Raw genomic sequence first — 24,801 nt, 5'->3', positions numbered from 1 at the left:
AGACTTGGGTATTGAAATGGCGGCCTCTCTGGGGCTTTTTCGACCAGCCTCTCCAGCCGCGGATAGATGCACAACTGTGGGAGCGGTTTGTCCTGGTCATCCGGGACGCCGAGCCAGGTCGACCACAGATCGTTGACGTGCAGGGTGGCCTTGTCTTTTTCGAGAAACTTGGAGTCTAGGAGCCACGAGATAAAGATCCATTGTTGGAAGTCTGTCTCTTTGCATGGATCTCCGAACACCGGCGGTTCTTCGTCTTCAGGCTTATGTTCCCGTGTGCCTAAGAGGCATTGCCGGTGTGCGGGCATGTGAGCCACGCCGCAGCCACTACACAAGACAAACCGGGCGGGCACATCTCGGACACCACAGAGGCGGCAGCGGAGGGGGATCCTAAGCCGCTCGGCTTGTCTAATAATGCTGATTTTCTCAGGGACTGCAGATAGATGTCTGATCAACGTGTTGCTTACAAGGCTTCACTGGGCTTTGGCCATTCATCCCCTTCAACCTTGATCTCGAAATCGGCCTGGTTTCGGGTCGGTGGACACGCCACGTAACTATTGAATATATGTTCTAAGCCGTCACTAGGCGCCGGTTCTTCTGACACTGGGGGGTCGGCCATGAGTGCTGGGCGCCGAAGCTTGGTACAACGGAGGGCAGGTGTAGGAAGAAGGCACACCTTGTAGGGCCTGGCTCCTTTGAATTCTCGGTGCCCCTCCCGCTCTCCCCGGGGAAATTAAGGTCCGAGGAAACAGGCTGGGAAGTTTGGCATTGGAACCAGCCGCTGAGCAAAGCCAAGGCAGAGTGGTTACAGCGCCCAATAAGCAAGCGGCCTGCTGCACATTGACAAAACACAGCCGCAGGAGGCTTGCAGAGAAAGGCAGCGGCTGAGTCCGGCACTGAGGCGGCTAGAAGCGAGCCAAAAAGCAACCCAAGGACATTAATGAATGTCAACATCTCCTGGTTCTCATCCTTGCCGCGGTATTCAGGGATGGACGATCTTCCTGCCAAGATTTAGGACAAAATAGCCCCAAATGATAAAAGGAATATAGATTTTTGTGAGCTTACTTATATAAGCATGCTAAATATACTAAAAGAAAAATCCCATTCTTCATCAAGATGCTACGCAGAAATCTGAATGGAGAGGCAAAAAAAGAACCGCTCTTAATTCATTGTCTCTCTAGTCTTTAGATGGGCTGGGCACACGATCCTCTGGTTGGCCTGAAGCCCTATGCCGATTTTCTGTCCTAAGCCTGAGGTACTTTGTAGTCGGCATTTCTTTGTGTCCTAAGCTTTAACAGTAGCAGGAGAGCTGCTCTAGCTTAGAGCCGAAATGGGCTTGAGGGAGCAAAAAAAACTGCATTAATTTTGTTAAACAAATGATCTTAAATAGCTATTGAGCTAGGATTTAAACCTCTGGTGGAATGGACATCTACTAAATTCTGAGGTTGAGCGTCTCCTCACGCCTTGGGATAACTATCTCGGCCCCTACGGATCGCTTGGCTCCTCATTCTTACACACCTCGTCAAAATCTCCGTACTTTTTCATTCCAGCACTGACAATCTCTTTAAAAACCTCAAACGGACAGCTAGCCCCAGGCCCGCTTTGACAGAGCGGTAGTGGTCGTGGCGCAGTATTGGCAATGAACCTCACAAACTCATCCTTTCCTGAATCGTCACCTGGTCCATCGCAAGTCATCTTTTCCATGCCAACATGGCCTAGGAAGGGAATCAGATCAGACATCTTCCATGCCCTCACATGGTTGACGTGTGATGTCGGGAATTCATCATAGCCTTCGTGTGAAGATGAATTAAATATGCCAAGTGCAGTGGCGACGAATGGTGGCACTTCGCGGTGTGTGAAGAAGAAAAACAAGCGCTGCTCTGAAGGCCAACCTGTTGTTTCGTTATGGTTCGCATCCGGGTCTTTGTCAATGGCGTCGAAGAGCTGAGACTGTGAGTGAAGCCAAGGGAAACCAAGATAGTTGGAGAGAGGGTTGAGTGGCCCGACCATGTATGCATACTTCATATCCCAGGCATACTCATACGACAGCCATTCTGCATCAGAGAACAGGTCGCACATTGGTGAGCGCTTTCCACGAATGGCGGATTCGTAACCACAGATTGACTGGAGAGCAAAGACGTCCTTGGGGTCGAGATCATAGTCATCAGGCGTGTAAGGGCTAAGACGACGTGAGACTTGTTTGCCGTACACATTCAAGAATTCGTGTAGTTCCTTGGTACCGGGGTCTTTTGAGAATTCTGAGCAAGCCTTGTGCGGAAGAAGAGCACGAGTAGCGTTGTTGAGGTCCTTCTTGTCGGCGCGGACAAACTCGATGTCTCCAGAATTGGGAAATACGTCGACAAAAGCCTTGGCAGTATCATAGGTCCTTGCTTTGGTATCGGCCATAACACGCTTCACTGATGATGCTAGGTGCCGGTATCGCTTCATCAGATGTCTCCCAACATGCTTGGCATCAAGCTTTCCAGAAGGGGTGACATCTTCCAGGCGCTTTTCGTCAATTGGAGAGTACCATTTGTTGAGAAATTTAAGGGGGCCTGAGAAGCCCCCACGATGCTTCTCCAACTTGAAGAGAAATGGTTTGATGTAGTCTTCATACTCGGCGTCGTTGGCATAGATTGACGCGTGCCGGATAAGGTATGAAGCAATGTCGACAGTGCATCCCTCTGGGACAGCGTGTGCGAGCCCGAATCCAACGGCATCGAAATATGGCGAGATTCCTGGCAGGTGGAGGAGAGGATCGAATTGGTAGCCTTGGGAATGGTCCAGGGCCTGAATCGGCCGCTGAAATGCAGATGCAAGTGAAAGGGCGGTAGCAACCACAACCAGAAGGCTATACATGGTGTTTGTGGGAGTCAGACTTGAGGATGGAGCCTGTGGTGGCCAATTTTACCGGCTCGAACGTGTTTTTATCACCTGCAGGTCTATGACGTATGAAGCACAAATGCACCCTGAGAGGACCGATCTTGATCTTTCAAACAAGAAATCGTCAAGACTAGCTCTTATAAGCTAGACAAACGCGCCACAATTTGGGGAAATGCAGACACACCAAGCGCTTCCGGATATCCCTTTACTCATATTAATGCAATTTTGGCTTCCAATTGATCTCTGATAGAAAGGTGGCACAATTCCTCCGCGGGATAGCCTGGTGTGTGCAACTTACGGTAGCTTTAAATGTGGCTCTGTCGACGATCGCTAGGACCCTTAGGGGACGACAATAGTCAAATATTAAAGCCCTGGGACTTTTCAAGGGTCAAGCTTGCATCTTTGTTCAACTTCATTGATCATGTCCCCTTCCTATTGGCAGGGAAACATTGGAGGCGTAGCAGGTGACCCTGACAGTTGTCACAGGCCTCTGATATCCAGAAATAATTTGTAGAAAAATAATTTTTAGAAGAAATGCTTTGTTAAGAATTGATATTTTATATTATTTTATTTAATACGTTATTACTACTATTGTCCCTTTGATAGATACCCTTAGTGGAGGAGAATACACATGCCAACATTTGCACACCAGTACACGACCAAATGTGCGCAAAGTATGAAGCTCACCAACCACCTCGCTTTCTGCATAAATCAAGAACAAAAGTCTCTCTTATTGGTTTTGCATCCTCATCTTATCTTGCGACTCAAGGGCGTGTGGCTGCATTAGCTGTGTGACACACGTCGGCCGAAGTCGGATACGAGATGCGGGAGGCCGACCATCGGTAGGTATGTGAACTCGGCACTGTGGAGAATGGGATCGCCAGGGCTACAGGGGGAGATACATGACCCTAGCGAAGCAATCAAGTCTTCCAAATGCCGATAGAGGACAAATTGTCCTGCATGGCCTTCTTATGACTTGGCGCTCATCGTGAATCAAGACGCGGCTCACAGTGAAACCTGGAAGATGGGGCACTTTCACCATGAGACTCAGCACTCATTGGTCGACGGACAACGATTTCCCCTCGCTGATGGCAAGCCCAGCGTCTCCAAGGAGGGCTGGAATGAGCACTTATTTGACCAGGCAACCTCGATACTCCACAATTCAGTTAGGCATCGAGAAACTCTACCCAAACGGAATGAGTGCTGTTTCCTCCTCTTTTGTCTCACACTGTACCGGAGGTCACGGAGCTTCGTGCCGTGCTCCAGCGCGCGTCGTCGCGTCTCAATTCTTCCCTGGAGGTTCAAACTACTTCCAGCCTATCCTTTCAACAAGCTCAACGTCTAGCACGTGTCTTCTTCTGCTGGAATTTGAAACAGTAAAATGCAATCATGAATTCTAAGCAATCTCCTCTCATAGAGGCTGTGTTTCACCACCTAGTCCTTCCCCCGAAACTTCCACGCAAATTTGACGGCGATAAGGCCGCCATTGCTCAGAATCTCGGCAAGAGATTACACGAGGCCCTGGCCACCTTGCGACCTGCGGGACCGTCGGTTTCGGGGGCGTTGGACGTGTCTTTGCAAGCTACCAAGGACGTGAACCGGGGCTTTTTGGCTGGCGATGACCTGCGGCACGCATTGAGAGGCGTCGTTGAGCCAGTGTCCCCAATTTGGCTTGCTCTCCATGTTGCGCAACAGAACGCTGCGCTTTTGATTCACGTTGATGCTACGTAAGTCCTCTTTGCCACTCGTGCTTCACACTCAACGAGTGTTGACCTTGATAGTCACGAAAACGTCATTTTCGAGTCTTTCCAGGTTTCTGCTCCTGTGCGAGATGTTCTCAACGCAAACCATGCCCTCACCTGCGACTTTCCCGATCGGGCTGTAGCAGTACCGATTCACATCTTCAAAGATGAGTCGTTTCAAGAAAACCTGACCGAGTTTCTCGAGCAATCAAGTACCGAGGCTTTTGATCAATTTGCTGCACGAGCATCCAAGGGGGGCGAGTCGATTATCGAAACTCGAGATTGTCCGAGCCCTGCCCTTGTCAACGACATGCTCATGTCGCTGTTGGAGGGCCTGGGGAAGCCCACAACCGTCCGCCAGATTCGCAAAAGAATTCGTGACGATGTTGTGCTGGATTCATCAGAGGTGCCTTGGAGACGTTCTCCATACTGGCTAGTCCTTCGCGTGGCAGTTGGTCGACAACTCTCCAACCTGTATCAGGACGAGGGATCTGGCCGGGCGTGGTACAAATTTCTCATCTGTGTTGTCTTGGCCAATCTCCTCAGAGACTGTGTCGACAGTCTGCACCCCGAGATGACACTGATGCTCCAAGCAAAGCTATGCCGTCGACTTGCCAAGCTCGAGTCTGAGCAGAAGGCCGCATCGGGTCCTCTACGCATCGTGTACGACAATCTGTTCTCAGCGACAGAAAGCTTTTTTGATTTCATCGTTGGGGCTGTGAAGCGGGAAGTTGGCACCAGGTGGGAGATGCACAAGGCTGACATTGTTCGCCGCATTCCTCGCCTTCCAACAAGAATTGCAACAACCGACGACATTACTCTCAAATTACCCAACAGCTTAAAATTTCTACGCGATCTTCGCTATGGGGATAGGGCTGCTGATTTCATCCGTGGAGCGCGACGCGATGCTCCATCTCTAAAAGAAGGCACAGTCTCGCAAGTCAACCGACTAACAGCTCGCTACACGGGACTTATCGAGCACGAGGCCACTACCAAATTACCATCTTCAGAAGATCCAGAGCAGATGTGCATCGAGTCGTCGACGGCCATCATCCAATTTCTCAAGAAGGCTGGGACCGCGTACAGAGACAACCCTCTCTTGATGAGCCGCTACCTCCTGAGACTGTTTGAACTTTGGGTGGACATGGACCGAGCAGCCACAACCGCATGCCCCCTTCTCAAGCAGTATCACCCAATCTTTGTCCCTCAGGCATTGGACGTCCTTTGCCTATTGACCATGGAAGAAATGGAACGGCTTGCCCGTGTCTAGCAGTATATTGCTCGACGTGTGAGCGAACATCACTGGAAGGACGAAAACATCTTCAGCAACCCAAGACGCAAGACGGCATTTCCACTACAGTTTGCTACCTCGACTAGTACTGGGAAACTAATGTTGGACCTGGCTGATGAGATCGACAAAAAGTCAGAAAAGTCTAGGGCACTCAAGGAAGCACGGTTGACAACCCAGCTCGAGCTGTACCACAGACTCATCCAAGAGACCGAGGGTTTGTCATGCTATTGCCAGCGACGACCCGATGGGACAAAGGACACGAGCGATTGCCAAAAATGCAAGAAAAAGCAAAAGCGGAAAAACATCAAGATCGCCATCCACGAGGATTTCCTCCCAGAGGACCGCGCCCATAGAGCCGCCATTGCGTTTGAGTTTCTCATCCCCAAACACCTCGCGGCTTATCGACAAGCGACATGGAATTTGTGTTTGCTGGGGAGTCCACCTAGACCTAACCGCAGTTCAAATCCTTCTCCTCAGCTCTTCCTCAACCAGGTCGACTCGCTGAAAGACTATTTACCTAGGCGCCGTGCTGGCATGGGCACCATCACATTGGCGTCGCGGAAAAAACTATTCACCCAGACACATTACCGCAAAATGAGGATGCCAAAGACGCCGCGTGAGGTGATGCGGCCATTCGGAGCAGAGTTTTCCTACTATGACACCAACCTCTGGGCGGAAGACCTCCCTAAAACTCCTTGGTTTCAGCACCTTCTTGGCCCCTGGCTCCCAGGGGGTATTCCTGATCCATGCGAGGATTTTGATCAGTCTGAAGAGACATTGTATCATCCAACATCGTACGAGATCGTCGCCAACGAGCTCAACTGCCCCCCAGATATGTCCACGCATGAGTTTTCTGCTTATCAACGGGTTGTTTCTGGACGAGGTCGACGATGGCTAACCATGCTCACCGAGTTGTCATCTACCAACATCAACTTCAGCACCGAGGCTTCAACGACCATCTTCACACGCCTCGCCCTTCAAGCTGGTCCTTCCGTCCTGGAGCATGGAGTCTTACGGGAGGCACACGTCGTCTTTGGTGATCAGCCCTTCTGCGAGACACTACATGACCGACTTTCCTGCTGGTTGACGTCTCTGGAATCTACGTGCCGGGAAGTCCACTGCATGAGCACGATTTCCACACTCAGTTTGCGGCTCTACCATCTATGCCCCCAAGGTTTCAAGGGGAAAGCACATGAGCTGCTGGTGAGAATTCGACACATCACCTCCAACTGGATCGTGCAGCTGCGCAACGAAGTCCGGGCAACTCCGGAGGGAGAAACCGCCCGTAAAGCTTCAGACTACGCGTTTCGAGCTGCCTTGCTCTGCCGTCAGACATTTTCGATTCACGCTGATGACGCTCAAGATCAACCTGCCATTCTCACCAACGACGACATGACGTGCTTTTTTCGGGCATCTATCGCTCTTCAAGAGCACCTCTTGGTCAGCGTGGATGATCTTAGCCTTGCTCTGAAGAGTCTTCTCATCCTGGATCTATCCAACTGCTATCACATGCGATTCATGGTCAGGGACTGGATCGAGAAGAATCCTCGTTGCTTAGAAGACGCCATCAATGAAACATGGAGTGATGCTGGGGGTCTCGGAAGAAGAAGGTACTCTGGTTGGACATTCCTCGAAGGATACCACGCTTGGTGGGCTACGGCGCGAGTTGCGGGGACCAATTTGACAGGCTCCCAGGAGAACCAGGTGGTGCACTACCATCTGGTGCAAGGTCACCTCACTGTGGATGGAATGCCACTGGGTCGGCTTCCTCTCGAGATGAGAGAAGATCCAGCCATTAGGGAACTCTTTGGCGGGCAGCACTTGCTGACGCGTCCGTCCAGCATCCTGGAGCATCAGCTGGTCAATCAAGTCGAGGGGCACCAGATTCACTTTGGCTCTCGGAAAGGAAAAGTCATCATTCAGGCCGTCTTTGGGGGAGCTTTGCTGGAACATGTTCCACGGAGTCTATTCAAGGGCGAAACGGGCTACGATCTTCCCTCGCCACTTGTAGACGACTGTGTCCATTGGCTCAACTTGGAGACTGGACAACTGGAGATGCGACGTAAACCACGGATATGGGCCCCAAGGCTATCCAACTGGGTCTTTGATATTCGCTCGCGCTATGCTTCCAGGAATTACGGTCGTCGGAATAGAAATGGTCCACCGAGCCTAGGCACCTATCTGGTTGACCCTCGATCAGCGATTGCACAAAAGATCTACCGCATCTTCCAAGGCTTTGAAGATGCCGACAAGTTGACTATATACCAGCCGCGCGGTTCCGGATCTTTGTCAGTTGAAATGAAGCGTCTAGAAATTCGCTTCTTCGTCAACGCCAAAGGCCTACTTCAATGCCCACAGCTCAGCGCAGAGGTTGATCCTCGACAAGATGTGGGCGCTCTGTACGGGCTGTGCAGCCACATTCTACTGCGCGGTGTTGCAAATCCTGACAACAAGAGCGTCATCGTCCCCATCGGCAGCATGCGATGGCAGCGAAGTGGGATACATGTGGCTGTCACTCTTCAAAATACTGGCATGTACGCCAAGTTCACTGTCAACCAGCTGCTAGGCCGACTTGACTGCCCACCAGAGCCACTGCTCCTGTACCTGAAAGCAGCCCTGCACGCTCTAACTTCGTTTCCCCTGCCCGATAAACTCACTGGCCGCACTGGGACCGAAGAGGCACGTCACTGTCTTCTCGCGACTAGCAGCCAGCCGTGGACTCCTTTGCAGGGCTTCTCTCGACCACTCTTGGCAGCCATCAGGTCTCTCTCTCCAAAAAGGTCGCTTTACCCACCCGGTCTCGACATCTACCAGAAAGTCAAATGGGATGATCACCTCACCATGACAATTCAACACGAAGGCCTAGCTCCCCTCGTCGATAGCATCGTTATGCGATCAGAGGAGCTCGAGACGTTTGATCAGACAGCCAAGATGAGGGATGAGTTTAAGCTCAAGTGGGACGATGATTCCATCGAAAGCTTACGTCTTCGAGGCCGCATTCGGAGACAGGTCTATGAGCGTGTCTGTTTTCCTGGCGACTCAGCGGTCCTTCACGCAGGTGCAAAGGCTTTCCCCTACTCTTCTGCCCAGCATCCAGCTTCCAAGCAGAGTTGTCAAACTTACCAGACCACCCGTGCTCTACGAGACCTCTCGGCTGGCATATCCCACTTGCCAAGGCTAACACCCATCGTGGAGCAATGGGAGACGCTTGCGGGGTTCGACCGTGTGGCCGCCAAGTTAGACATCAGAATCATCTTGGACCTGGACATCTCGGAGCTATGGGGCTCTTTTGTCCAGGCCTGTTTAGGTAAAAACTTTGAGTTTGTCGGAGCTTACGATGAGTATTTTCGACTCGCATTATTGGCCTTTGACAGCAACATCGACATGAGAGTTGTGTCGTGGCTTGTGGCATTTTCCAAGAACTCGGCGTTGAGGAAATTCGAGCCTCCGATCTACGCAGCATTTGCTAATTTTCACGCATTTGAAGCTCCCTCAGAAACGACTTTGAGGGACCTGATGCTCATCGAACAACCAACCTACGCGGATTGGTTTCAAGCAACGTCATCGGAGCCGCCGGCGGTCACTGAGGAACAGTATTACGATATTCAGGTGGCAGAAGCCGCCAGTATTGCCTCTCACATCATCGACAAAGGAGGGCCTGGCTCAGCTCTTTCTCTGATCGATTTTGAGGAGTTGGTCCGAGAGCTCCCCATCGAATGGCTCGACTTGGAGACAGCTTGGGAGAATATACAACCTGAACTTGAACGGTTGTCCCGCAATCTCAAGCTCTCCGTCTATCTTGGTCAGGTAGATGAAGCTGCCAAGGAAATCCGCCAACAACAGTCCCAAGCCGTGAGCGACAAGCACAACGAGATCTGGGATTCCAAGCCGGCATCAATGATGGTTCCGGAGGCCGGCCATGTCAGGGACGTGTATACTGTACCTCACCTCACAAGCGGCTTGATGAAAAAGGACTTCGACTTCGATAGTGCTACAAGGGACGAAATATCCATGGACAAGCTCTCTCGCACGTTTGCCGACACAAGCATTATGCAAGACGGCAAGGCTCCAGAGACCTTCTCCCTCGTCTCTCCAGAAATAGCAACACTCTCCAGGGTTGTGAAGAGATTCTCGGCATCGCCAGACCTCACAAGACAGCAGTATGGCAACGATCTCGAGGCGTCCCTTGCGGCCCTGATTCGCCACCGCAGTACCGACACAAAGTTGACGCTCAAGCTCTCTTCTGAAGGCCTTACTCAGGCAATCGCTCAATCTCGTCAACTACTACATGATCATATTTCCACCATCCGAGAGTCCGTTTCCCAGGGCGAATCCAGCTTCCAATGGCTCGACCAAGGCAATCTCTGGCCTTGTCTTTCGCCTGTAACGCTTCTTGAGCAGCTCAGAGACAGGAACAAGTCGCATGTAAGCCCTAAGATGAAAGAAGAGTTGCTGTTATATGGTATTATCTTTACAAAACTCCAGAGGTTCGTCCGAATGCATGACGCCGAGCTCAGCAAAGACGAAAAGCGGTTGCGTGATGAACTGGAGCACGAAGGGCACTCGAACTGGTCTCCTCGTGAGCACCCAGAGTGGCTCCTCCTTGAGATTGACAACATACTCATTCGCCCATCTCAGGTAGATGTGGCTAGAGCCATCATCTCGCCAGCATCAGGATCAAATTCGGTGCTTCAGATGAACATGGGTCAAGGTATGTTTCTACGTCATCATCCACATGAAAGAACCTTGAACTGACTCAACATTCCAGGCAAAACCTCGTGTGTCATGCCCATGGCAGTGACGGTACTAGCAGACAAGACACAACTGTGCAGACTGGTAGTGCCTCGTGCCCTTCTCCTTCAAACAGCACAGGTTCTGCAAAGCCGTATCGGTGGTCTTGTCGGCCGTCAGGTTTGCCATATCCCCTTTTCACGACGATCACCTACTGAGGAGTCCGATCTGAATTTATATCACGGCCTTCACCGAGACGTTCGTGCAACAGGAGGTGTGATGCTCTGCCTGCCAGAGCATATTCTCTCCTTCAGGTTGAGCGGCTTCCAAAAAATGGCCGACCAGCAACTCGAGCGGGCCAAGAAGATGATTGTGATTCAGCGGTGGCTGGATGCCTCATGCCGTGACATTCTCGACGAGTCTGACTTTACACTCTCGGCGAAGACTCAGCTGATCTACCCCAGTGGTGTACCAACAGCTGTGGACGGCCATCCTCAACGATGGCGGGTGGTGGAGGACCTGTTGGCACTCGTTGAGAGCCACGTCTCAGATCTTCAGTCGGACTTCAAGGACGGCATTGACGTGAGGAGGCGTCACCAAGGATACCCAATTATTCACTTCCTGCGCTCCGAAGTGGAAGACAGGCTCAACGCTTTGCTTGTGGCGGATATTTGTGAAGGACGCCTCCCGCAACTTCAGTTGAAGGATTCGTCCAACCAAGATGCTCAGAAGGATATAGGCATGATTGTATCAGGCGTCGATGTCCCTCGGTCAACTTGGAAGGACGCAGCTGAAGCCTTGGCAGATGATGTCTTTGGGTGGAAGATGCTTCATCTACTCCGCGGTCTCATCTCCCAGCGCGTGCTGCTCCTCTGCCTGAAGAAGCGCTGGAACGTGCAGTACGGTCTTCATCCTCAAAGGGCCCCCATTGCCGTGCCTTACGAAGCCAAGGGTGTCCCTTCTGAGACGGCAGAGTATGGTCATCCAGACACGGCTCTCGTGCTTACTTGTCTTGCCTTCTACCAGACTGGTTTGTCAAAGGCTCAAGTGGACAAGAGTCTACAGCACATTATGAAGTCTGATGATCCAGCGGCCCATTACGAACGCCTGATCTCCACCTGCAGTTTACCAGCTGGTCTGCAACAATGGAACTTGCTGGACACCGAGGACAAGGTACAGATGGCCGAGCTGTGGGAATTCGTGAGGTTTGACCGAAATGTGCTCAACCACTTCCTCAACAACTTTGCATTCCCGCAACATGCCAAGCAGTTTGGAGTGAAGCTCCAGGCTTCAGGATGGGACATTCCTCTCCTATCTAGTGTACCATCGAGCAAGAACCTCACGACCGGTTTCAGCGGCACCAACGACAACAAGCGGACCTTACCCCATACGATCAAGCAGGATGACTTGCCAAGCCTGATGCAGACGAACGCAGAGGTTCTCAGTTATCTCCTAGAGTCACGAAACCAGAAACTCTATCCAGCTGTGGACAAGAATGGCAAACACCTAACCGAGACCGGGTTGCTGGAGCTTCTCCGCAACGAGAAAATCCGCATTCTAATCGACGCCGGTGCCCATATCCTCGAGATGGAGAATCACGATCTTGCGTCCGCCTGGCTCGACATCTTCCATGATGCCGATGGTGCGGTATACTTTGACAATCAAAGCAGGATCATGGTTCGGGCGCGTTTCCAGAAGGAGCCCGTTCCTTTGCTGGCAAGCCCGTTTGTAGACAATCTCGAGCGTTGCGTCGTTTACATCGATGAGGCTCACACTCGTGGCACAGACTTGAAGCTTCCAGTCTACGCCAAAGCAGCTGTTACTCTGGGTCTTGGGCAAACGAAGGACCAAACAGTTCAAGGTAAGTTACGCCACGAACTCCTGGAGCATGATGCTGACCGCAATAGCCGCCATGAGACTGAGGCAACTTGGCACAACTCAGTCGGTTTCATTTGTGGCACCTCCAGAGGTTTACCAAAGTATTCTTCGCTTAAGAACCACATATTCAGGAATCTTCACAAAGCATTCGCCTGTGACGTCTGAAGACGTGGTCCACTGGCTTCTTGAGCAGAGCTGTGTGGCGAGTGAAAACATCATGTCACTTCACCTTGCGCAAGGCTATGATTTTTGCCGACGTACCAATGCCCTTTGGAAACACATAAACCTTCTCCAAAACGAGGATAATAGACGTCAGCTTCTCGAGACCATCCAGCTGCGAGAAGATCAGACGCTTGAGCAGCTCTACGGCGTGAGACAGTTGGACTTTGCAGAGCCCTCACAATTTGACTTCCCATCCTTGGAAGCATTCGCAACCAAGCTGCACGAGCAACGACTCACATCGTCGAGAAACGACCAGAAGACCCATTCTTCACCCTTTGAAGAGGTCGAGCAGGAAAGAGAGATCGAATTTGAGGTTGAGCAGGTCCGCGAGAACCAGAGGCCCACACGCCTTGTCCCTCTCTTCTTTCTCTCGCTTGATCCCGCCATCATTCATTTTGTGAACTCTGGATGCCTCGCTGGAAAGCGTTTCATCCAGGCTTTTGACTTGATTGGCCGAACAGGCATCGGACGCAAATTTGGTGTCACCAAGACTACTTCAAAGCTCTTTGTCTCCCCAGAATTTGCGAGAACCGTTGAAGGGAAGAAACGCTCCAACATTGTGGTGAGTGGGCATCCTGTATATCGTCCGAGCGAAGACTCTGACATCGATAGCGACCTGTCGAGTGGATACTTTGGAGTACAAGGTCTGATACCGCCCTCATTATTATTCCTGAGGAGGCTGAGCTGCTGTTGCCAACGCTTCAGGAGCTGGAAAAACCTAGGGCGCGGCTTATTTCTTATGCTGCTCCGGTTTCAAAGTCAATGCAGATGTTCAACACGCTCAAGTATTTGACTATACCAGCAAAAGAATTCTCAGTACCAACTTGGCTCCCCATCGAGGTAGGCATCTTTGCTGGACGGCTTTACTTTGACTATCACGAATACGAGTCACTACTCTCGTGGCTGGGAATCGCCGAGGTGCTTGATTCTCGGGTTCCGGTCTCGCGCGGTTTCTGGATCCGCCAGCCTCTCAAGTTTCTCTTGGAGTGGTTGACCCATCGCCGCCAGACGGCTGATATCCTGCACACTCCGATGGGGTATGTGTGTCAAGGCCGGGCTCTCCATGATACACATGCCTTTTTCAACTCGACAACAAAACTTCGAGACGAGGAAGATATGTCATCTGCTCTTGGTCGCCTGCAGCTCGGCAATGGACATCTTGGGGGTGGAAATGTTAGCGATGATGATAGCGAGTGGGAGGATGGAGACATGGGTGTCCAAGTATTGGCCAACTAAGTCAACTGTTAGTTCTAGAAGAGGCAACTAGCATGGAAAAACTCGCAAATGGGCGCTTTTCATCGTGAATGACTTGGAAAGCCGCAAGATTTGGGTGACAAATATGTGAACCTTACCAACTTAGTATGAACGCTCACCGGCTCACATCCAACTCCGAACGCATGAATGCAATACACGCCGCCGCCGTTTAGGTGACTTTATGCGCTATCGCAGAACCTAGGCTGCGCGGGTGAAGAGAAAATCAGCTATCCAGGTAACCAATGAAGGAAGAGGCAGGAAAGTAAATGACACAAACAAGATTTGAAGCATCATCTTTTCTAAATATAACTTCAGCATATCTTGAGTAAATCTACTCATCAGAAGAGTCACAGCCCTTGAGAAGAGTTAACAAAGTGCTTGCTTGGTCTGTTTATTTCTTGACCCCTGGCTGGGCTTCGTCAGCTCCTTGGGCCGCCACCCCAGCTACATGGCGTCCTCCCATTGGTTCAAGCACTCCAGCCCAGCCTTGACAGTCCAATCATGCATGCCTTATTTTTACCGCCTTTTCGCCTGTAGTCAGCTCCCTGCTCCATCTTCATCCTTACACCACGCCCGTGAGTCTTTTCGTTCGAGACCGATCTTGACCCTGTTTACTTTTCGGACTTCTGGCTCTTCAAATATGGGGCTGGAAGACCTAATACCGAGAGCGCTTCGCGACAAGAGGCTACAAAAAGTGGCGTTTGAGGCCGCCACCACTCTCGCCGCGGAGTCACCAGTTGTCAAGACTGTCCAAGCCGCTTATCAGATCACGAAGGTTGGAGATGTTGTCAAAAACACCAATAATCTCCTCCTAAATGCTTCAGATACGGTCAGGAGTGCCCAAACCATCCTGCCCCAGATGCACATCATGGGTCAGTCCTTGGTCGACACGGCAAGGCTCCTGAGCAAGTTCAGCATGGTTGCTACAACACTTGGCATGGGTGCCAACATCATCCAGACATATCAGGGCATTCAAGCCCTCAACTTAATAGCCGCCAAGCTAGGAGATATGGGAAAGAGTCTTGAAGCTCAGACGGCCCTCACTGCTCAGCGAGATTTTCCTCAATATGTCTACGACATGATCCGGGAGCGCTTGAGTCAGACTGCTGTTGATCCAGATCGCGAGCACTGGTTCTTTCTCTATCATCCAGACACCGACTGGTACCCCAAGTTCTTTCATCTCGTTGAGGAGAAACCACTAGACCCTCGCTTTTGCGGCTACACCAACCAGCTCGACACGGTCTTCATGTTCATGCTGGCAGCCCGGGAACGCATTAACGACAGGGAACTCCGAAAAGGGCGCAAAAAGCAACACTGCCGCCCCATTCAGCTACATCTCATCATACCAGCATATCAATCCATCCTAATTCCCGAGAGTATCCGGATCCCAGACGAGATTGGTGATTTCATCATCGAGGGCCGGATCAACAGCAACAGGCCATTCGTATGGCTCAACCTCCCCGAGGATCAGAAGTACTATACATCGGATGTGGGCTTCTGGACACCACCACCCCTTGGATGGTGGAATCAGGCCATGACTTGGTGCGGTATTACCGAGAAGCCACCAGAGTACGGATCGCCCAGAATCTTAGGCATCGGGCCTCAACCAGCCCTAATCGAGGCCGAAGTCGAAACCGAGGAGAGAGTCATTGCTGTTGAGAAGGAAAAAGCCATGATTCAAGAGGTTCACAAGGAAGACGGTATTACAGAGCTGGTGAGGAGACACTCCAACGAGTCTTCTCTTGAGTTGGTTCAGGCAACGAAGAAGCGTTCTACACCACTACATAAGCGCGCCAAAAGCCGTCAAACATCACGGCGGCGTGCATAGACACATAGAGCATGCTGAGTTGGTGGACAGATTATACTTTTCCTTTGTTTCGGCCTGGGCATTCATGAGATTGACGAAATTAAGATACAGAACGGGAATATTAGCATCTGGCAAGTTTTGAAACAGAGGTCACAGTTGATGACCTGGATTGTATTTCATTTTAACTGCATTATTGGCGATACTTATGATATTTGAATCCCATAGACACACGGATCAATAGAGCAAAAACTTATGACATGGTACAAGTCATGATACATGTCGGCTAGTGATACAGATAAACTTGTTTGTAGAGACTAACGGCAATGCTCTGGGCATACAAGAACAGGAGATACCTCTGATTCAAAAGAGCTCCAAGGGCAACCTGAGTCAAGTCAAGATGCAGTTGCACAGGCTTCCAATAATAGAATAAGCCTTTTCAAAGATCTTTTATATTATTCCTCATTCTTATCTCTTACTTAGGTCATAATTAGGCTATAAAGTGAACACTCATTATCAACTTAACTAAGCGTAGCCGTCCCAGTGTCTTGAGGAGTTCTTGTACATCCGCGTGCCGCCCAATCACTTCAGTGACAGCGCGGGGTTCGCGTACTGAGACGCACAAATGGCAAGTGTTACAGGGGTTGTGGAGCCGTCGCCGATGACCTGAGGCTTGTTGTGTGATTTAATCAAGAAAATCCCTCAATTCCTTGGATACGGCCCAGCTACCTTTGTGCAGGTATCCTAAGTTACGCTTTCTTTTGGTCGAGAACAGACAGTGGAGAGTCAGATCCGGGGTAAACTAGGCGGCAGTGCTCAACCGTTGAGGTTTTAATCCTGCGGAATAGTTACCGCCAACTTATCACCCGCCCTCGTCGTATACGATCGCGCCCATGGATCCGGTCAGCGCAATCGGCCGTCTGTTCACCAATACCCATTCATCCATGGTAGACTTGGGCTGACAAGGAGATAACAGTGGTGGCAGGCATCGTCCAACTAGTCGAACTCAGCGCCAAGGTCACTAAACGTCTTGTCGACTTCAGCAGTGCTGCCCTGCAAGATGATACGCCCCAAGCCTTCAAACAATTAAAGACTGTTCTCCCTCTCATAATAGCCGACTTGCAACTCATACAAGCTGACAGCGTCTATGCAGCTACACGAGATCACGCCGCTCTTCGCAGTGTTGTCCAAGGTTGCCTCTCAGACACCCAAGAACTAGACGCGATTCTTGAGAAGGCACCACCATCTATAGGAGACTCAAGCTGGGAGAGACGCAACAAGGCATTGGGCAGTCTGAAATATGATAAGAAAATCGACAAAATTGCAGCAGCCATGAATAGTTATGTCGGTATCTTGACGTTGCATCAGGTCGTTGATCTCTCCCATAACTTCAAGTTCGAGAAGCCGCCCTCGTACGAACAGGCTTTTTGGCTAGTTCCTTATGACAAAAATCCATCCTTTGTGGGAAGAGAAACTCTCTTTAAGGAGATTGAAAGTTCTTTGGCAGCAGAAGAGGGAGTGCAGCCAAAGACAGCATTGTCCGGTTTGGGAGGGATTGGGTGAGTCAACTCTGATTCTCACGTGGTTTACTTCTGACACATGACAGCAAGTCTCAAATTGCTCTAGAATATCGTTATCGAAAACGAAAGAAGGATCAACGATGCAGCATCTGCTGGTGCAACGCTGCTACTGCGGCACGTTTCGATGAGTCATTGAACCGAATAGCCACTCAGTGCGGCCTCATCTCAAAAGAACAAGCAACTGATTCTTTCGCAATATTGAAGGATTAGCTCGAGTTCCGACACCAAGGGCCTTGGTTAATGGTTGTGGACAATGTTGATGACCAAGATACCTTTTTCAGCACACACATGCGAACCGGAAGGATACCATCAGAGTGCATTCCTCATTGTGCACGAGGTTCCTTGATATTCACCACCAGGAGCAGTGACATTGCTTTCTATTTGGCCAACTCGGAAAAGCCTATCATGATTCAAGAGATGCAGGTGGCTGAGGGTCTGGAGCTAGCCATGAAGCGATTGCCCAGCGATACTCCTCAAGAATTGCTGATTGACTTGCTAGAGGAACTGGAATTCATCCCGTTGGCAATCACTCAAGCAAGCGCATTTATGGCAAAGAGAAGAAAGACGGTGCAATCGTACTTGGACCTTTATCGAAAGAGCGATGTAACAAAGATGAAGCTGCTCAGCTACGAGTTCTCAGATCATGGCCGTCCAGGGAGCTCAATGGAGTCGGTCGCCAAACATGGATGCTATCATTTGAAGCGATCCGAGAGTCGAACCCTAGAGCGGCTGAGCTATTGTGTTTGATGACATTCTTTCAACATCAGGGAGTCCCCGTTACTCTCCTTCAGGATGAGGATGAGGACGAGTTTGACTTCCAAGACGCTGCCGCAGTGCTGAAGGCTTTTTCGTTTGTCGACGCTAATGAAGAAGAAACCATGTTCAGCACCCATCGACTGGTACAACTGGTGACGAGGTGTTGGTTAGACCAGGAGATACCCTCCGAGACAGAGAGATGGGCATCTGCAGCTCTCTACGCTGTGGCAACGCGCTTCCCTAGACCGACCTCGCACCCTGATGCAGAGTACTTCACACTCGGCGAGTCTCTTCTTCCTCATGCGGAGCTCATGTTGCAACACAAATTCAAGAGTCCTTCAAAGAAAATAGAGCATGCCAAGGCCAGCCTTCTCAACTCATCAGGACGATACCTTCACTGGAAAGGTAGTTATGATGAAGCGCGGTCTCGTTTCCAAGAATCGATGCAGATCAACACGAGACTTTTCGGTGAGAGACATATCGATACAATGGCCAGCACGGGTTTATATGGATGGTCACTTGCCATTGTCGGCCAAAACCCAAAGGCGGTTTCCATGCTGACCCACAAACGATCGATGCTTTGAGTGACCTTGCTCACGCGATTCTGGCCACGGGCGACCTGCAAAAGTCAGAGGCCATGCAACGCGAAGCGGTAGCTTGTAGTGAGCGTGTCTTAGGCCGGCGGCATGGGAATACCATCGACTGCATGGCGTTTTTAGCCCAGGTCCTCCATCAGCAAGGGAAACAAGCTAAGGCGACAGCTCTTTAACGCGAAATATTCACCACAACGCTTGAAACGCTTGGGCCCAGGCACATCAATGTGCTGGTGGCGGAGGGTAACCCAGCCTCCATGTTGAGCAACGACCAAGAAACCTACAACGAGGCCTACGATATCTTCAAAAGCGACATCCAAAAGAAGCAAGAGATTTACGGGCATGACCATAGGGAGACGTTGGTGACTGTCTTTCTGTTGGGGTCTTGCTTGAGAAGATGGACAGGCTTGAGGAGTCAATACAGTTGCATACGCAAATATTGGATGGCATCCAGGATGGGCCAAGACAAAATGTTGCGTCAACCCAGAAAGGAAGGGAAATGCCTGAAGATCGATTGAAAGGGTTGCGGAATGCGTCGGCTAAGCTGGACTAGGGTTCGGAATCATACTCAGACAGTCGAGTATGAACGAGCGAGATGAAATGGAAACGAGGCCGTGGGCAGGAAAGGCCATGATATCACCCGCCCCTGCGAGGGCAGCCAAGTAACTTGTCACCTGAACAACCATGCAAGACGCAACGTGTCGACTCGTACAGTGAAAAGCTTAGTTATCTTGCAGGCGGATGGACAGAGTGATACGCAGGCAAGAGGTGCATTCGAGAATTTACGTCACAATAAATATGCTCTTCTTCGTGGGGTCACATGAAGCGACCAGCACAATGAAAAGTGGTAAATCAAAAATTACGCCCCCCATGGTCCCGAAGGACAATGGAGCATGGAATGACGCCGCGCTGTGCAATGCAGGCCCTCCAAACTGGTGTCCCCAAATCTTGAGCTGGGGAAACCGGAACAAGGTAAGTATGAAGAAGAAAGAAGAAAACGAGCAAAGGACGACGGGAGAGGGTCAATTTATAGAAGCTGACGGGGCAAGTTGATGCCTGACTGCCTGGAGTCGAGCGGGTGGCTGGTGATTCGTTCTCGGCGGCATCGACCAATAACGTTCAGTGTTTCGGCGAGGCGGGAGGTTATTGTTACTTCTTACGTATGCTTCATTTGTTGAGGTGAGAATAGCGGATCGATGACCGGGGGAAGAACACGGTACCGAGCCGGAAATGAGAAGATGATCTGAAGCGAGATGACTTGCTCCTCCAAAGCCCACTTAGTTCAGGTGACGGTTGGCAACCCTTGCAATCAGCAACTTTCTTTGCAAACACAGTGTCAGTACTGGTTTTGAACATGCCTTGCTTGCTTGCATAATTGTGTCGTTATAACATTATGTTTGACTGCCAGCATTATGCTAAACAATGAGCATGGCGTGATTACTACCATCTGAAGGCCATCAAAAAGCGTCATCGTCAATAAATCTTCCATAATGCTTCCCAAGCACCATCAGGGCCTGTTTTAGTGTTTCACAGCCAAAGTTAAACAACAGAATAGAACATTCCATCACATTCCAAGCCCGCTTCCGCCCTCATCACATTCCTGTGTCAAAAGATCGAGTTGTGAGGTGTCCTTTAACCAGCGCTCTCGGGTAGCAACAATGGCCGGAATGATATGGCGGGTACACAACCAAATCTAACAGGTATTTTTTACAGCCTCGAGGCCAGTCTCGAAAGCTCTAATTGTATCAACAGGAGAAAGAAGTGCAAGTTGCCCAGGTCGTAGAAAAAGTGAGACCATCAAATGAACACTTATTCTCTCCTAATTGCTATCGATAAAATACAATTTAAAAAAAAAAAATAGGGAAAGCAGCTCTGAAGATTTACCTTTATTATGACACATCTTTACCCAATTTTCATACGTGAGAAGAGCGAGACAACGAAGCCTCTTGATCCTCTACTGTCACGTTTATTTCTTGACCCACGTCCAAGTCTAGCTTGATTTCTTTATTGAGGCCCGCATTCTGCGAACCGTGGAATGGAATTGGCACCGCTTTAGGCTTGAGGGCTTATTGTGCAACGGGAACTGGCACGCAATGGCATCGGGTGGCACATTCAAGTTGGCGTATTGTGACGGGAACTAGCAATAAATAAGGATGTCACACATACCGTGCTACACTCAATGTTTCTCCATGTATCAGCGCAAGACTGCTTGAAGCCTTCAATTCCTTTCACAAACAAACTGCGACATCGACAATGAAGCTGAACCGCCTCATCAATAGCATCATTCTCCTTGTGGCATCTTCTGTGCCTGCACTCGCGGTCCATTCCAACGCGAACGCCCAGGTGGCTGAAGCACTTTCTCCTCGAGGCGTTACCACTCGCAAAGAGCTATGGAAGCCTAAAGTTGGCACTCCTTGGCAAATCGTTCTTTCCGAGGTCATCAAGATCCCGAAAGGCGGCGCCAAGAATCTGAAGCCAAACGTCCCCATCTACGACGTGGACTTGTTTGAGAACTCAAAGGAGACTTTTGACGCTCTGCATAAAGCGGGCAAGCATGTCATCTGTTACTTCAGCGCCGGATCTTGGGAAAATTGGCGCGATGATAGGAAGAGCTTCCAGAAGAAGGATCTTGGCAAGACGTTGAGTGGATGGCCGGACGAAAAGTATGTCAACATCAACAGCCCTTCAGTACGGGCCATTATGGCAAAGCGTATCAAGTTGGCTGCCGAGAAGGGCTGTGATGCCATTGATCCTGACAACTTGGATGGCTACGTAAGTCATGACTCGTGGACAACGAGGCTATCGCTAACGTCTTTTTTAGCAAGCGGATAATGGCCTGGGTCTAACCGAGGCTGACACAATCTCATATGTCAAGTTCCTCTCCAAAGAAGCAGCCAAGTACCGTATGACGACGGGCATGAAGAACGGAGGGAGCATTACAAAGCAGGTTCTCCCATATGTCGGTTTCTGCATCAACGAGTCTTGCATACAATACTCAGAGTGCGACTTATATGCACCCTACATCAAAGCAGGAAAACCCGTCTTCAATATTGAGTACCCGGCGGGTGCACCAAAAGTGAAGGCTGCCGACAAAAAAAGGATCTGCTCAGTCACTGGTGCTGCTAACGGGTCGAAAGGGTTCAGCAAGGTTATCAAGAAGATGAATCTGGACAGTTGGGTTATGTATTGCTAGTCTTTCAAGCGAATTTACTATTGAACAATAATCTTCTCAACTTTCTCAGTACCCTTTGCCACATCAGGCCAAACATTACCCGTCATGACTCCAAACGCAAAAGATTCGCCCACCAGCTCAAAGTATGGGGACTTGTCCCCCCCCTCCGCTTTACCTTCACAGCCCGCATCTATCCCTTTTGGTGAAATAGATCGAAAAACAAAAGGGACAGAAGCTCCTTTGACGACATAAACCACGTCGCCGACTTGGGCTCGCTCGGGGGCGAGTCCAATGAACCCAGTATCGGTAACAAAGAATCGCTTGCCATCGCACATTCGGAGGATGAAATTAGCCTGCGTTTGATAGCTGTTCCCTTTTTTGAAAATATCTTTGAGTGGGAGTTGATCCTTCTCATGACTTTCTTCCCAAAAGATATTATCCTTTTTCGCTTCCTCTTCCTCTTTGGTCATGTTTTCGGCGCCGTATAGCTTGATGAATTCGACGGCCTCGGTGACCACCCTGGGGTAGACTACGTCTTCTCCAGAAACTGTTCTAACGAACGGTGAGAGTCCTTTGGGCCCATTGTCCCACTCCACCATCTCCTGGTGTGAGAGGTTTGCTGGAGGTTGCCTGCTCTTGAGGTATTGCTCGCTTGGTACAAGGCTCTCCCACTGAGCAAGCGGAAAGACATTGTTTTCTATGTCACAGACATCGCCAAGCGTCTCTATCTTGCCGACCTGGACCACGTCGAGGTGAAGTTGCGCCGACATATCCCCCGACGCAGATGAATATTCCGAGACAGTCCAAGTCCGGAGTCGTTCGGGCCTGTATCTTGATCGACCAAAAAGGTAGTCTGGCTTTCCGTCAAACCCAGCAGCATAGCCCATCTCCCTTGGCGGGTTTTGTGAAGACCAGTTCGAATCGGTGGTGCTCCAGTCGGGGACCCAAGAGGGAAGGCTAGATATTTGCGGTTGTTTGATGACGCTTTTAAGCGTATCCAAACCGACGGTTTGTAAGAGTAACACAGCAAGGTCTGTGAAGACGGCCTTTTCAGAAAGACCGTAATCGACTGGAATCTGAGTTCTCTGTCGGCGTGCCTGCATGTCTTGGACTTCATCCTCATTGTCATATTCCCAGTTCTTCATCGACTCGCCTATCTCCACAGACAATTGGTCGTGATCTCGGTTCAGAAGAGGAATAATGGCATACAACTTATCCCTCGGATCAGTCGCGCCGCAGTGTCTTGTGTCTCTGAGCATCCTGAAGAGTCGTTCCACATACCAGATCCATCCACCGTGCTTCGAAACGGGCGACTTTGAGTACTGGACCGAGTATGGAAGCTTATCAACAGTCCGGTTTATTATATTCCATTGATAGAACGTCAGGAAATTCTGCCAGTCCAGTTCCTGACTGCCGCAGACGACGATGGCTTGTTTTGCAAATGTGATCTCTTGTAACACCCAGACACGGTGAAACCAAGGTCGTTCGAAGAAAACATCCAATGAAGATTTATCGCAAATGGCAGACGGTAGGTGCCAGTCACCACTGGCATAGTCGGAAGGATCGTCAACTTCACCAATGTACTTCATGGCGACGTCTGTGTCGCTAGTGCCCTCGCCAAGACAGACAACAACTCGAGTTGCTTCCTGGTAGATGCGTGACATGAGGATCAACTGATGATTCTTTTCCGCATTCAACGACTGGTTGATGCAGATGGAATCAATCCACAAGGTTCGAGCGGCGTCCTTCTTTCGCAATCGCTGGAGTGCAGCGTAGCAGTTGGGTGTGACGCCCATCGTGATTTCTTCACCATTCTTATCGATAACTCGTACTATTACCGGCCGTGACGCATCTCCCCAAACATAAGAAACGGCTTCGTATGGTTGAGGGTCCTGAAGTCTAGTGTTGATAAGACGTAGGATCAGTGGTTCGTCGTGGCCGCCGGGTTGTAGAGAAATGAGGCGAAATGAATCCTCCTCCTCGAGGATCTCTCCAGCATAGGTCTGGTATAGTTCCTCGTTCATCTTGGCACTTATCAAGTGTTTAATGCTATGTCTGACCAAAACCTGTAAGCTGACAATTGGAACATGTCTTGTGTCGGCGAAAGCGGTCAGCGAGGGCAGCAAGACTGATTACAGATTACCCCACTCTTGAACCAAAGCAGGCGATGTGACGTTGATGCAGGTCAAGTCCGGGCTATGGTGGTCTAGACCTTGGCAATCGCGAATGTTGGTGTTGAAGTTCCACAAGCTCACAAGGGGCTGCCTCTGGTGTAGTAACACAACCAGACCTCGCCGACAAATGAACTAGGACATAGATAGCAGCCTAGTTAACCGATTTTGGCTCACATCACCATATCTAATAAACATGGACCTGTTCACTGGAGCCCAAAGGGGTGGTGATAATTCGATACAGAGACATACTCTTCCACATACGACCATACCCACCGGAAAACTCGGGATCCCGTCCGCTCTCCCATAGATAAGCCGGTGAGGGGCGGATTAGTAGTTGGGTCGGTGACGACCAGCGAATCCCCGCTGTTGTATGTTTTGGCTTGTTGAGCTGTCTTTTGCTCCTAGTAGGGGATAGCCCATGTGACCTCGTTCCCTTCAAGAAACTCGTTATTTTTGCAGTCGTATGCAGTTGAGGGAATCAGCAGACGGTTGAGATACTGTGTGGTTAGATCTTTTCACTTTTGCGTGTTAAATCCGTCTTTACTTCCTCAGGTTCTTGGTACGAAGGACTTTTATGAGCCCTGCGACCTCGGGACAGTCTCTGAAACCTCATTGTTGTCATCTCTTACACCAATCACTGTACTCTGTTTTTTAATTAGAGGCAATAACACCTTTTTAGGTGTTGCAGACTCATTGGACTCTATTAGCGGCTTTGAAAGAGGAT

General features: G+C 50.2%; 6 protein-coding genes across 6 annotated transcripts; 4 read left to right on the top strand and 2 right to left on the bottom strand.

The window, feature by feature from the left end:
* Nucleotides 1–1,482: 1,482 nt before the first annotated feature.
* Nucleotides 1,483–2,856, bottom strand: NECHADRAFT_45294 (uncharacterized protein; the record flags this gene model as incomplete). Its single annotated transcript, XM_003049072.1, has 1 exon — nt 1,483–2,856. The coding sequence occupies one exon, from the start codon at nt 2,854–2,856 to the stop codon at nt 1,483–1,485; it is 1,374 nt and encodes a 457-aa protein (XP_003049118.1).
* Nucleotides 2,857–4,269: 1,413 nt separating this feature from the next.
* NECHADRAFT_94975 (uncharacterized protein) lies at nt 4,270–13,980 on the top strand (the record flags this gene model as incomplete). The annotated part of the gene is made up of 6 exons (XM_003049325.1): nt 4,270–4,607; nt 4,662–5,886; nt 5,932–10,624; nt 10,682–12,505; nt 12,552–13,321; nt 13,357–13,980. 6 exons carry the CDS (start codon nt 4,270–4,272, stop codon nt 13,978–13,980), a joined length of 9,474 nt encoding a protein of 3,157 aa, XP_003049371.1.
* Nucleotides 13,981–14,638: 658 nt separating this feature from the next.
* Nucleotides 14,639–15,826, top strand: NECHADRAFT_94974 (uncharacterized protein; the record flags this gene model as incomplete). Its single annotated transcript, XM_003049324.1, has 2 exons — nt 14,639–15,625; nt 15,659–15,826. The coding sequence occupies 2 exons, from the start codon at nt 14,639–14,641 to the stop codon at nt 15,824–15,826; spliced, it is 1,155 nt and encodes a 384-aa protein (XP_003049370.1).
* Nucleotides 15,827–16,695: 869 nt separating this feature from the next.
* On the top strand, nt 16,696–18,722 carry NECHADRAFT_82661 (uncharacterized protein; the record flags this gene model as incomplete). The annotated part of the gene is made up of 5 exons (XM_003049323.1): nt 16,696–16,749; nt 16,895–17,361; nt 17,409–17,534; nt 17,742–17,957; nt 18,023–18,722. The coding sequence occupies 5 exons, from the start codon at nt 16,696–16,698 to the stop codon at nt 18,720–18,722; spliced, it is 1,563 nt and encodes a 520-aa protein (XP_003049369.1).
* A 2,162-nt stretch (nt 18,723–20,884) lies between these two features.
* On the top strand, nt 20,885–21,924 carry NECHADRAFT_94973 (uncharacterized protein; the record flags this gene model as incomplete). Its single annotated transcript, XM_003049322.1, has 3 exons — nt 20,885–20,912; nt 21,100–21,503; nt 21,553–21,924. The coding sequence occupies 3 exons, from the start codon at nt 20,885–20,887 to the stop codon at nt 21,922–21,924; spliced, it is 804 nt and encodes a 267-aa protein (XP_003049368.1).
* A 17-nt stretch (nt 21,925–21,941) lies between these two features.
* Nucleotides 21,942–23,927, bottom strand: NECHADRAFT_82659 (uncharacterized protein; the record flags this gene model as incomplete). Its single annotated transcript, XM_003049071.1, has 2 exons — nt 21,942–23,163; nt 23,227–23,927. 2 exons carry the CDS (start codon nt 23,925–23,927, stop codon nt 21,942–21,944), a joined length of 1,923 nt encoding a protein of 640 aa, XP_003049117.1.
* Between the last annotated feature and the right edge of the window lie 874 nt (nt 23,928–24,801).

The sequence above is a fragment of the Fusarium vanettenii genome (genome assembly GCF_000151355.1).
Source record: "Fusarium vanettenii 77-13-4 chromosome 7 genomic scaffold NECHAsca_9_chr7_10_0, whole genome shotgun sequence".
NCBI lineage: Eukaryota > Fungi > Ascomycota > Sordariomycetes > Hypocreales > Nectriaceae > Fusarium > Fusarium vanettenii.
The sequence above is the reverse complement of the archived record's forward strand: the minus strand, read 5'-3'. Positions and strand labels throughout refer to the sequence as shown.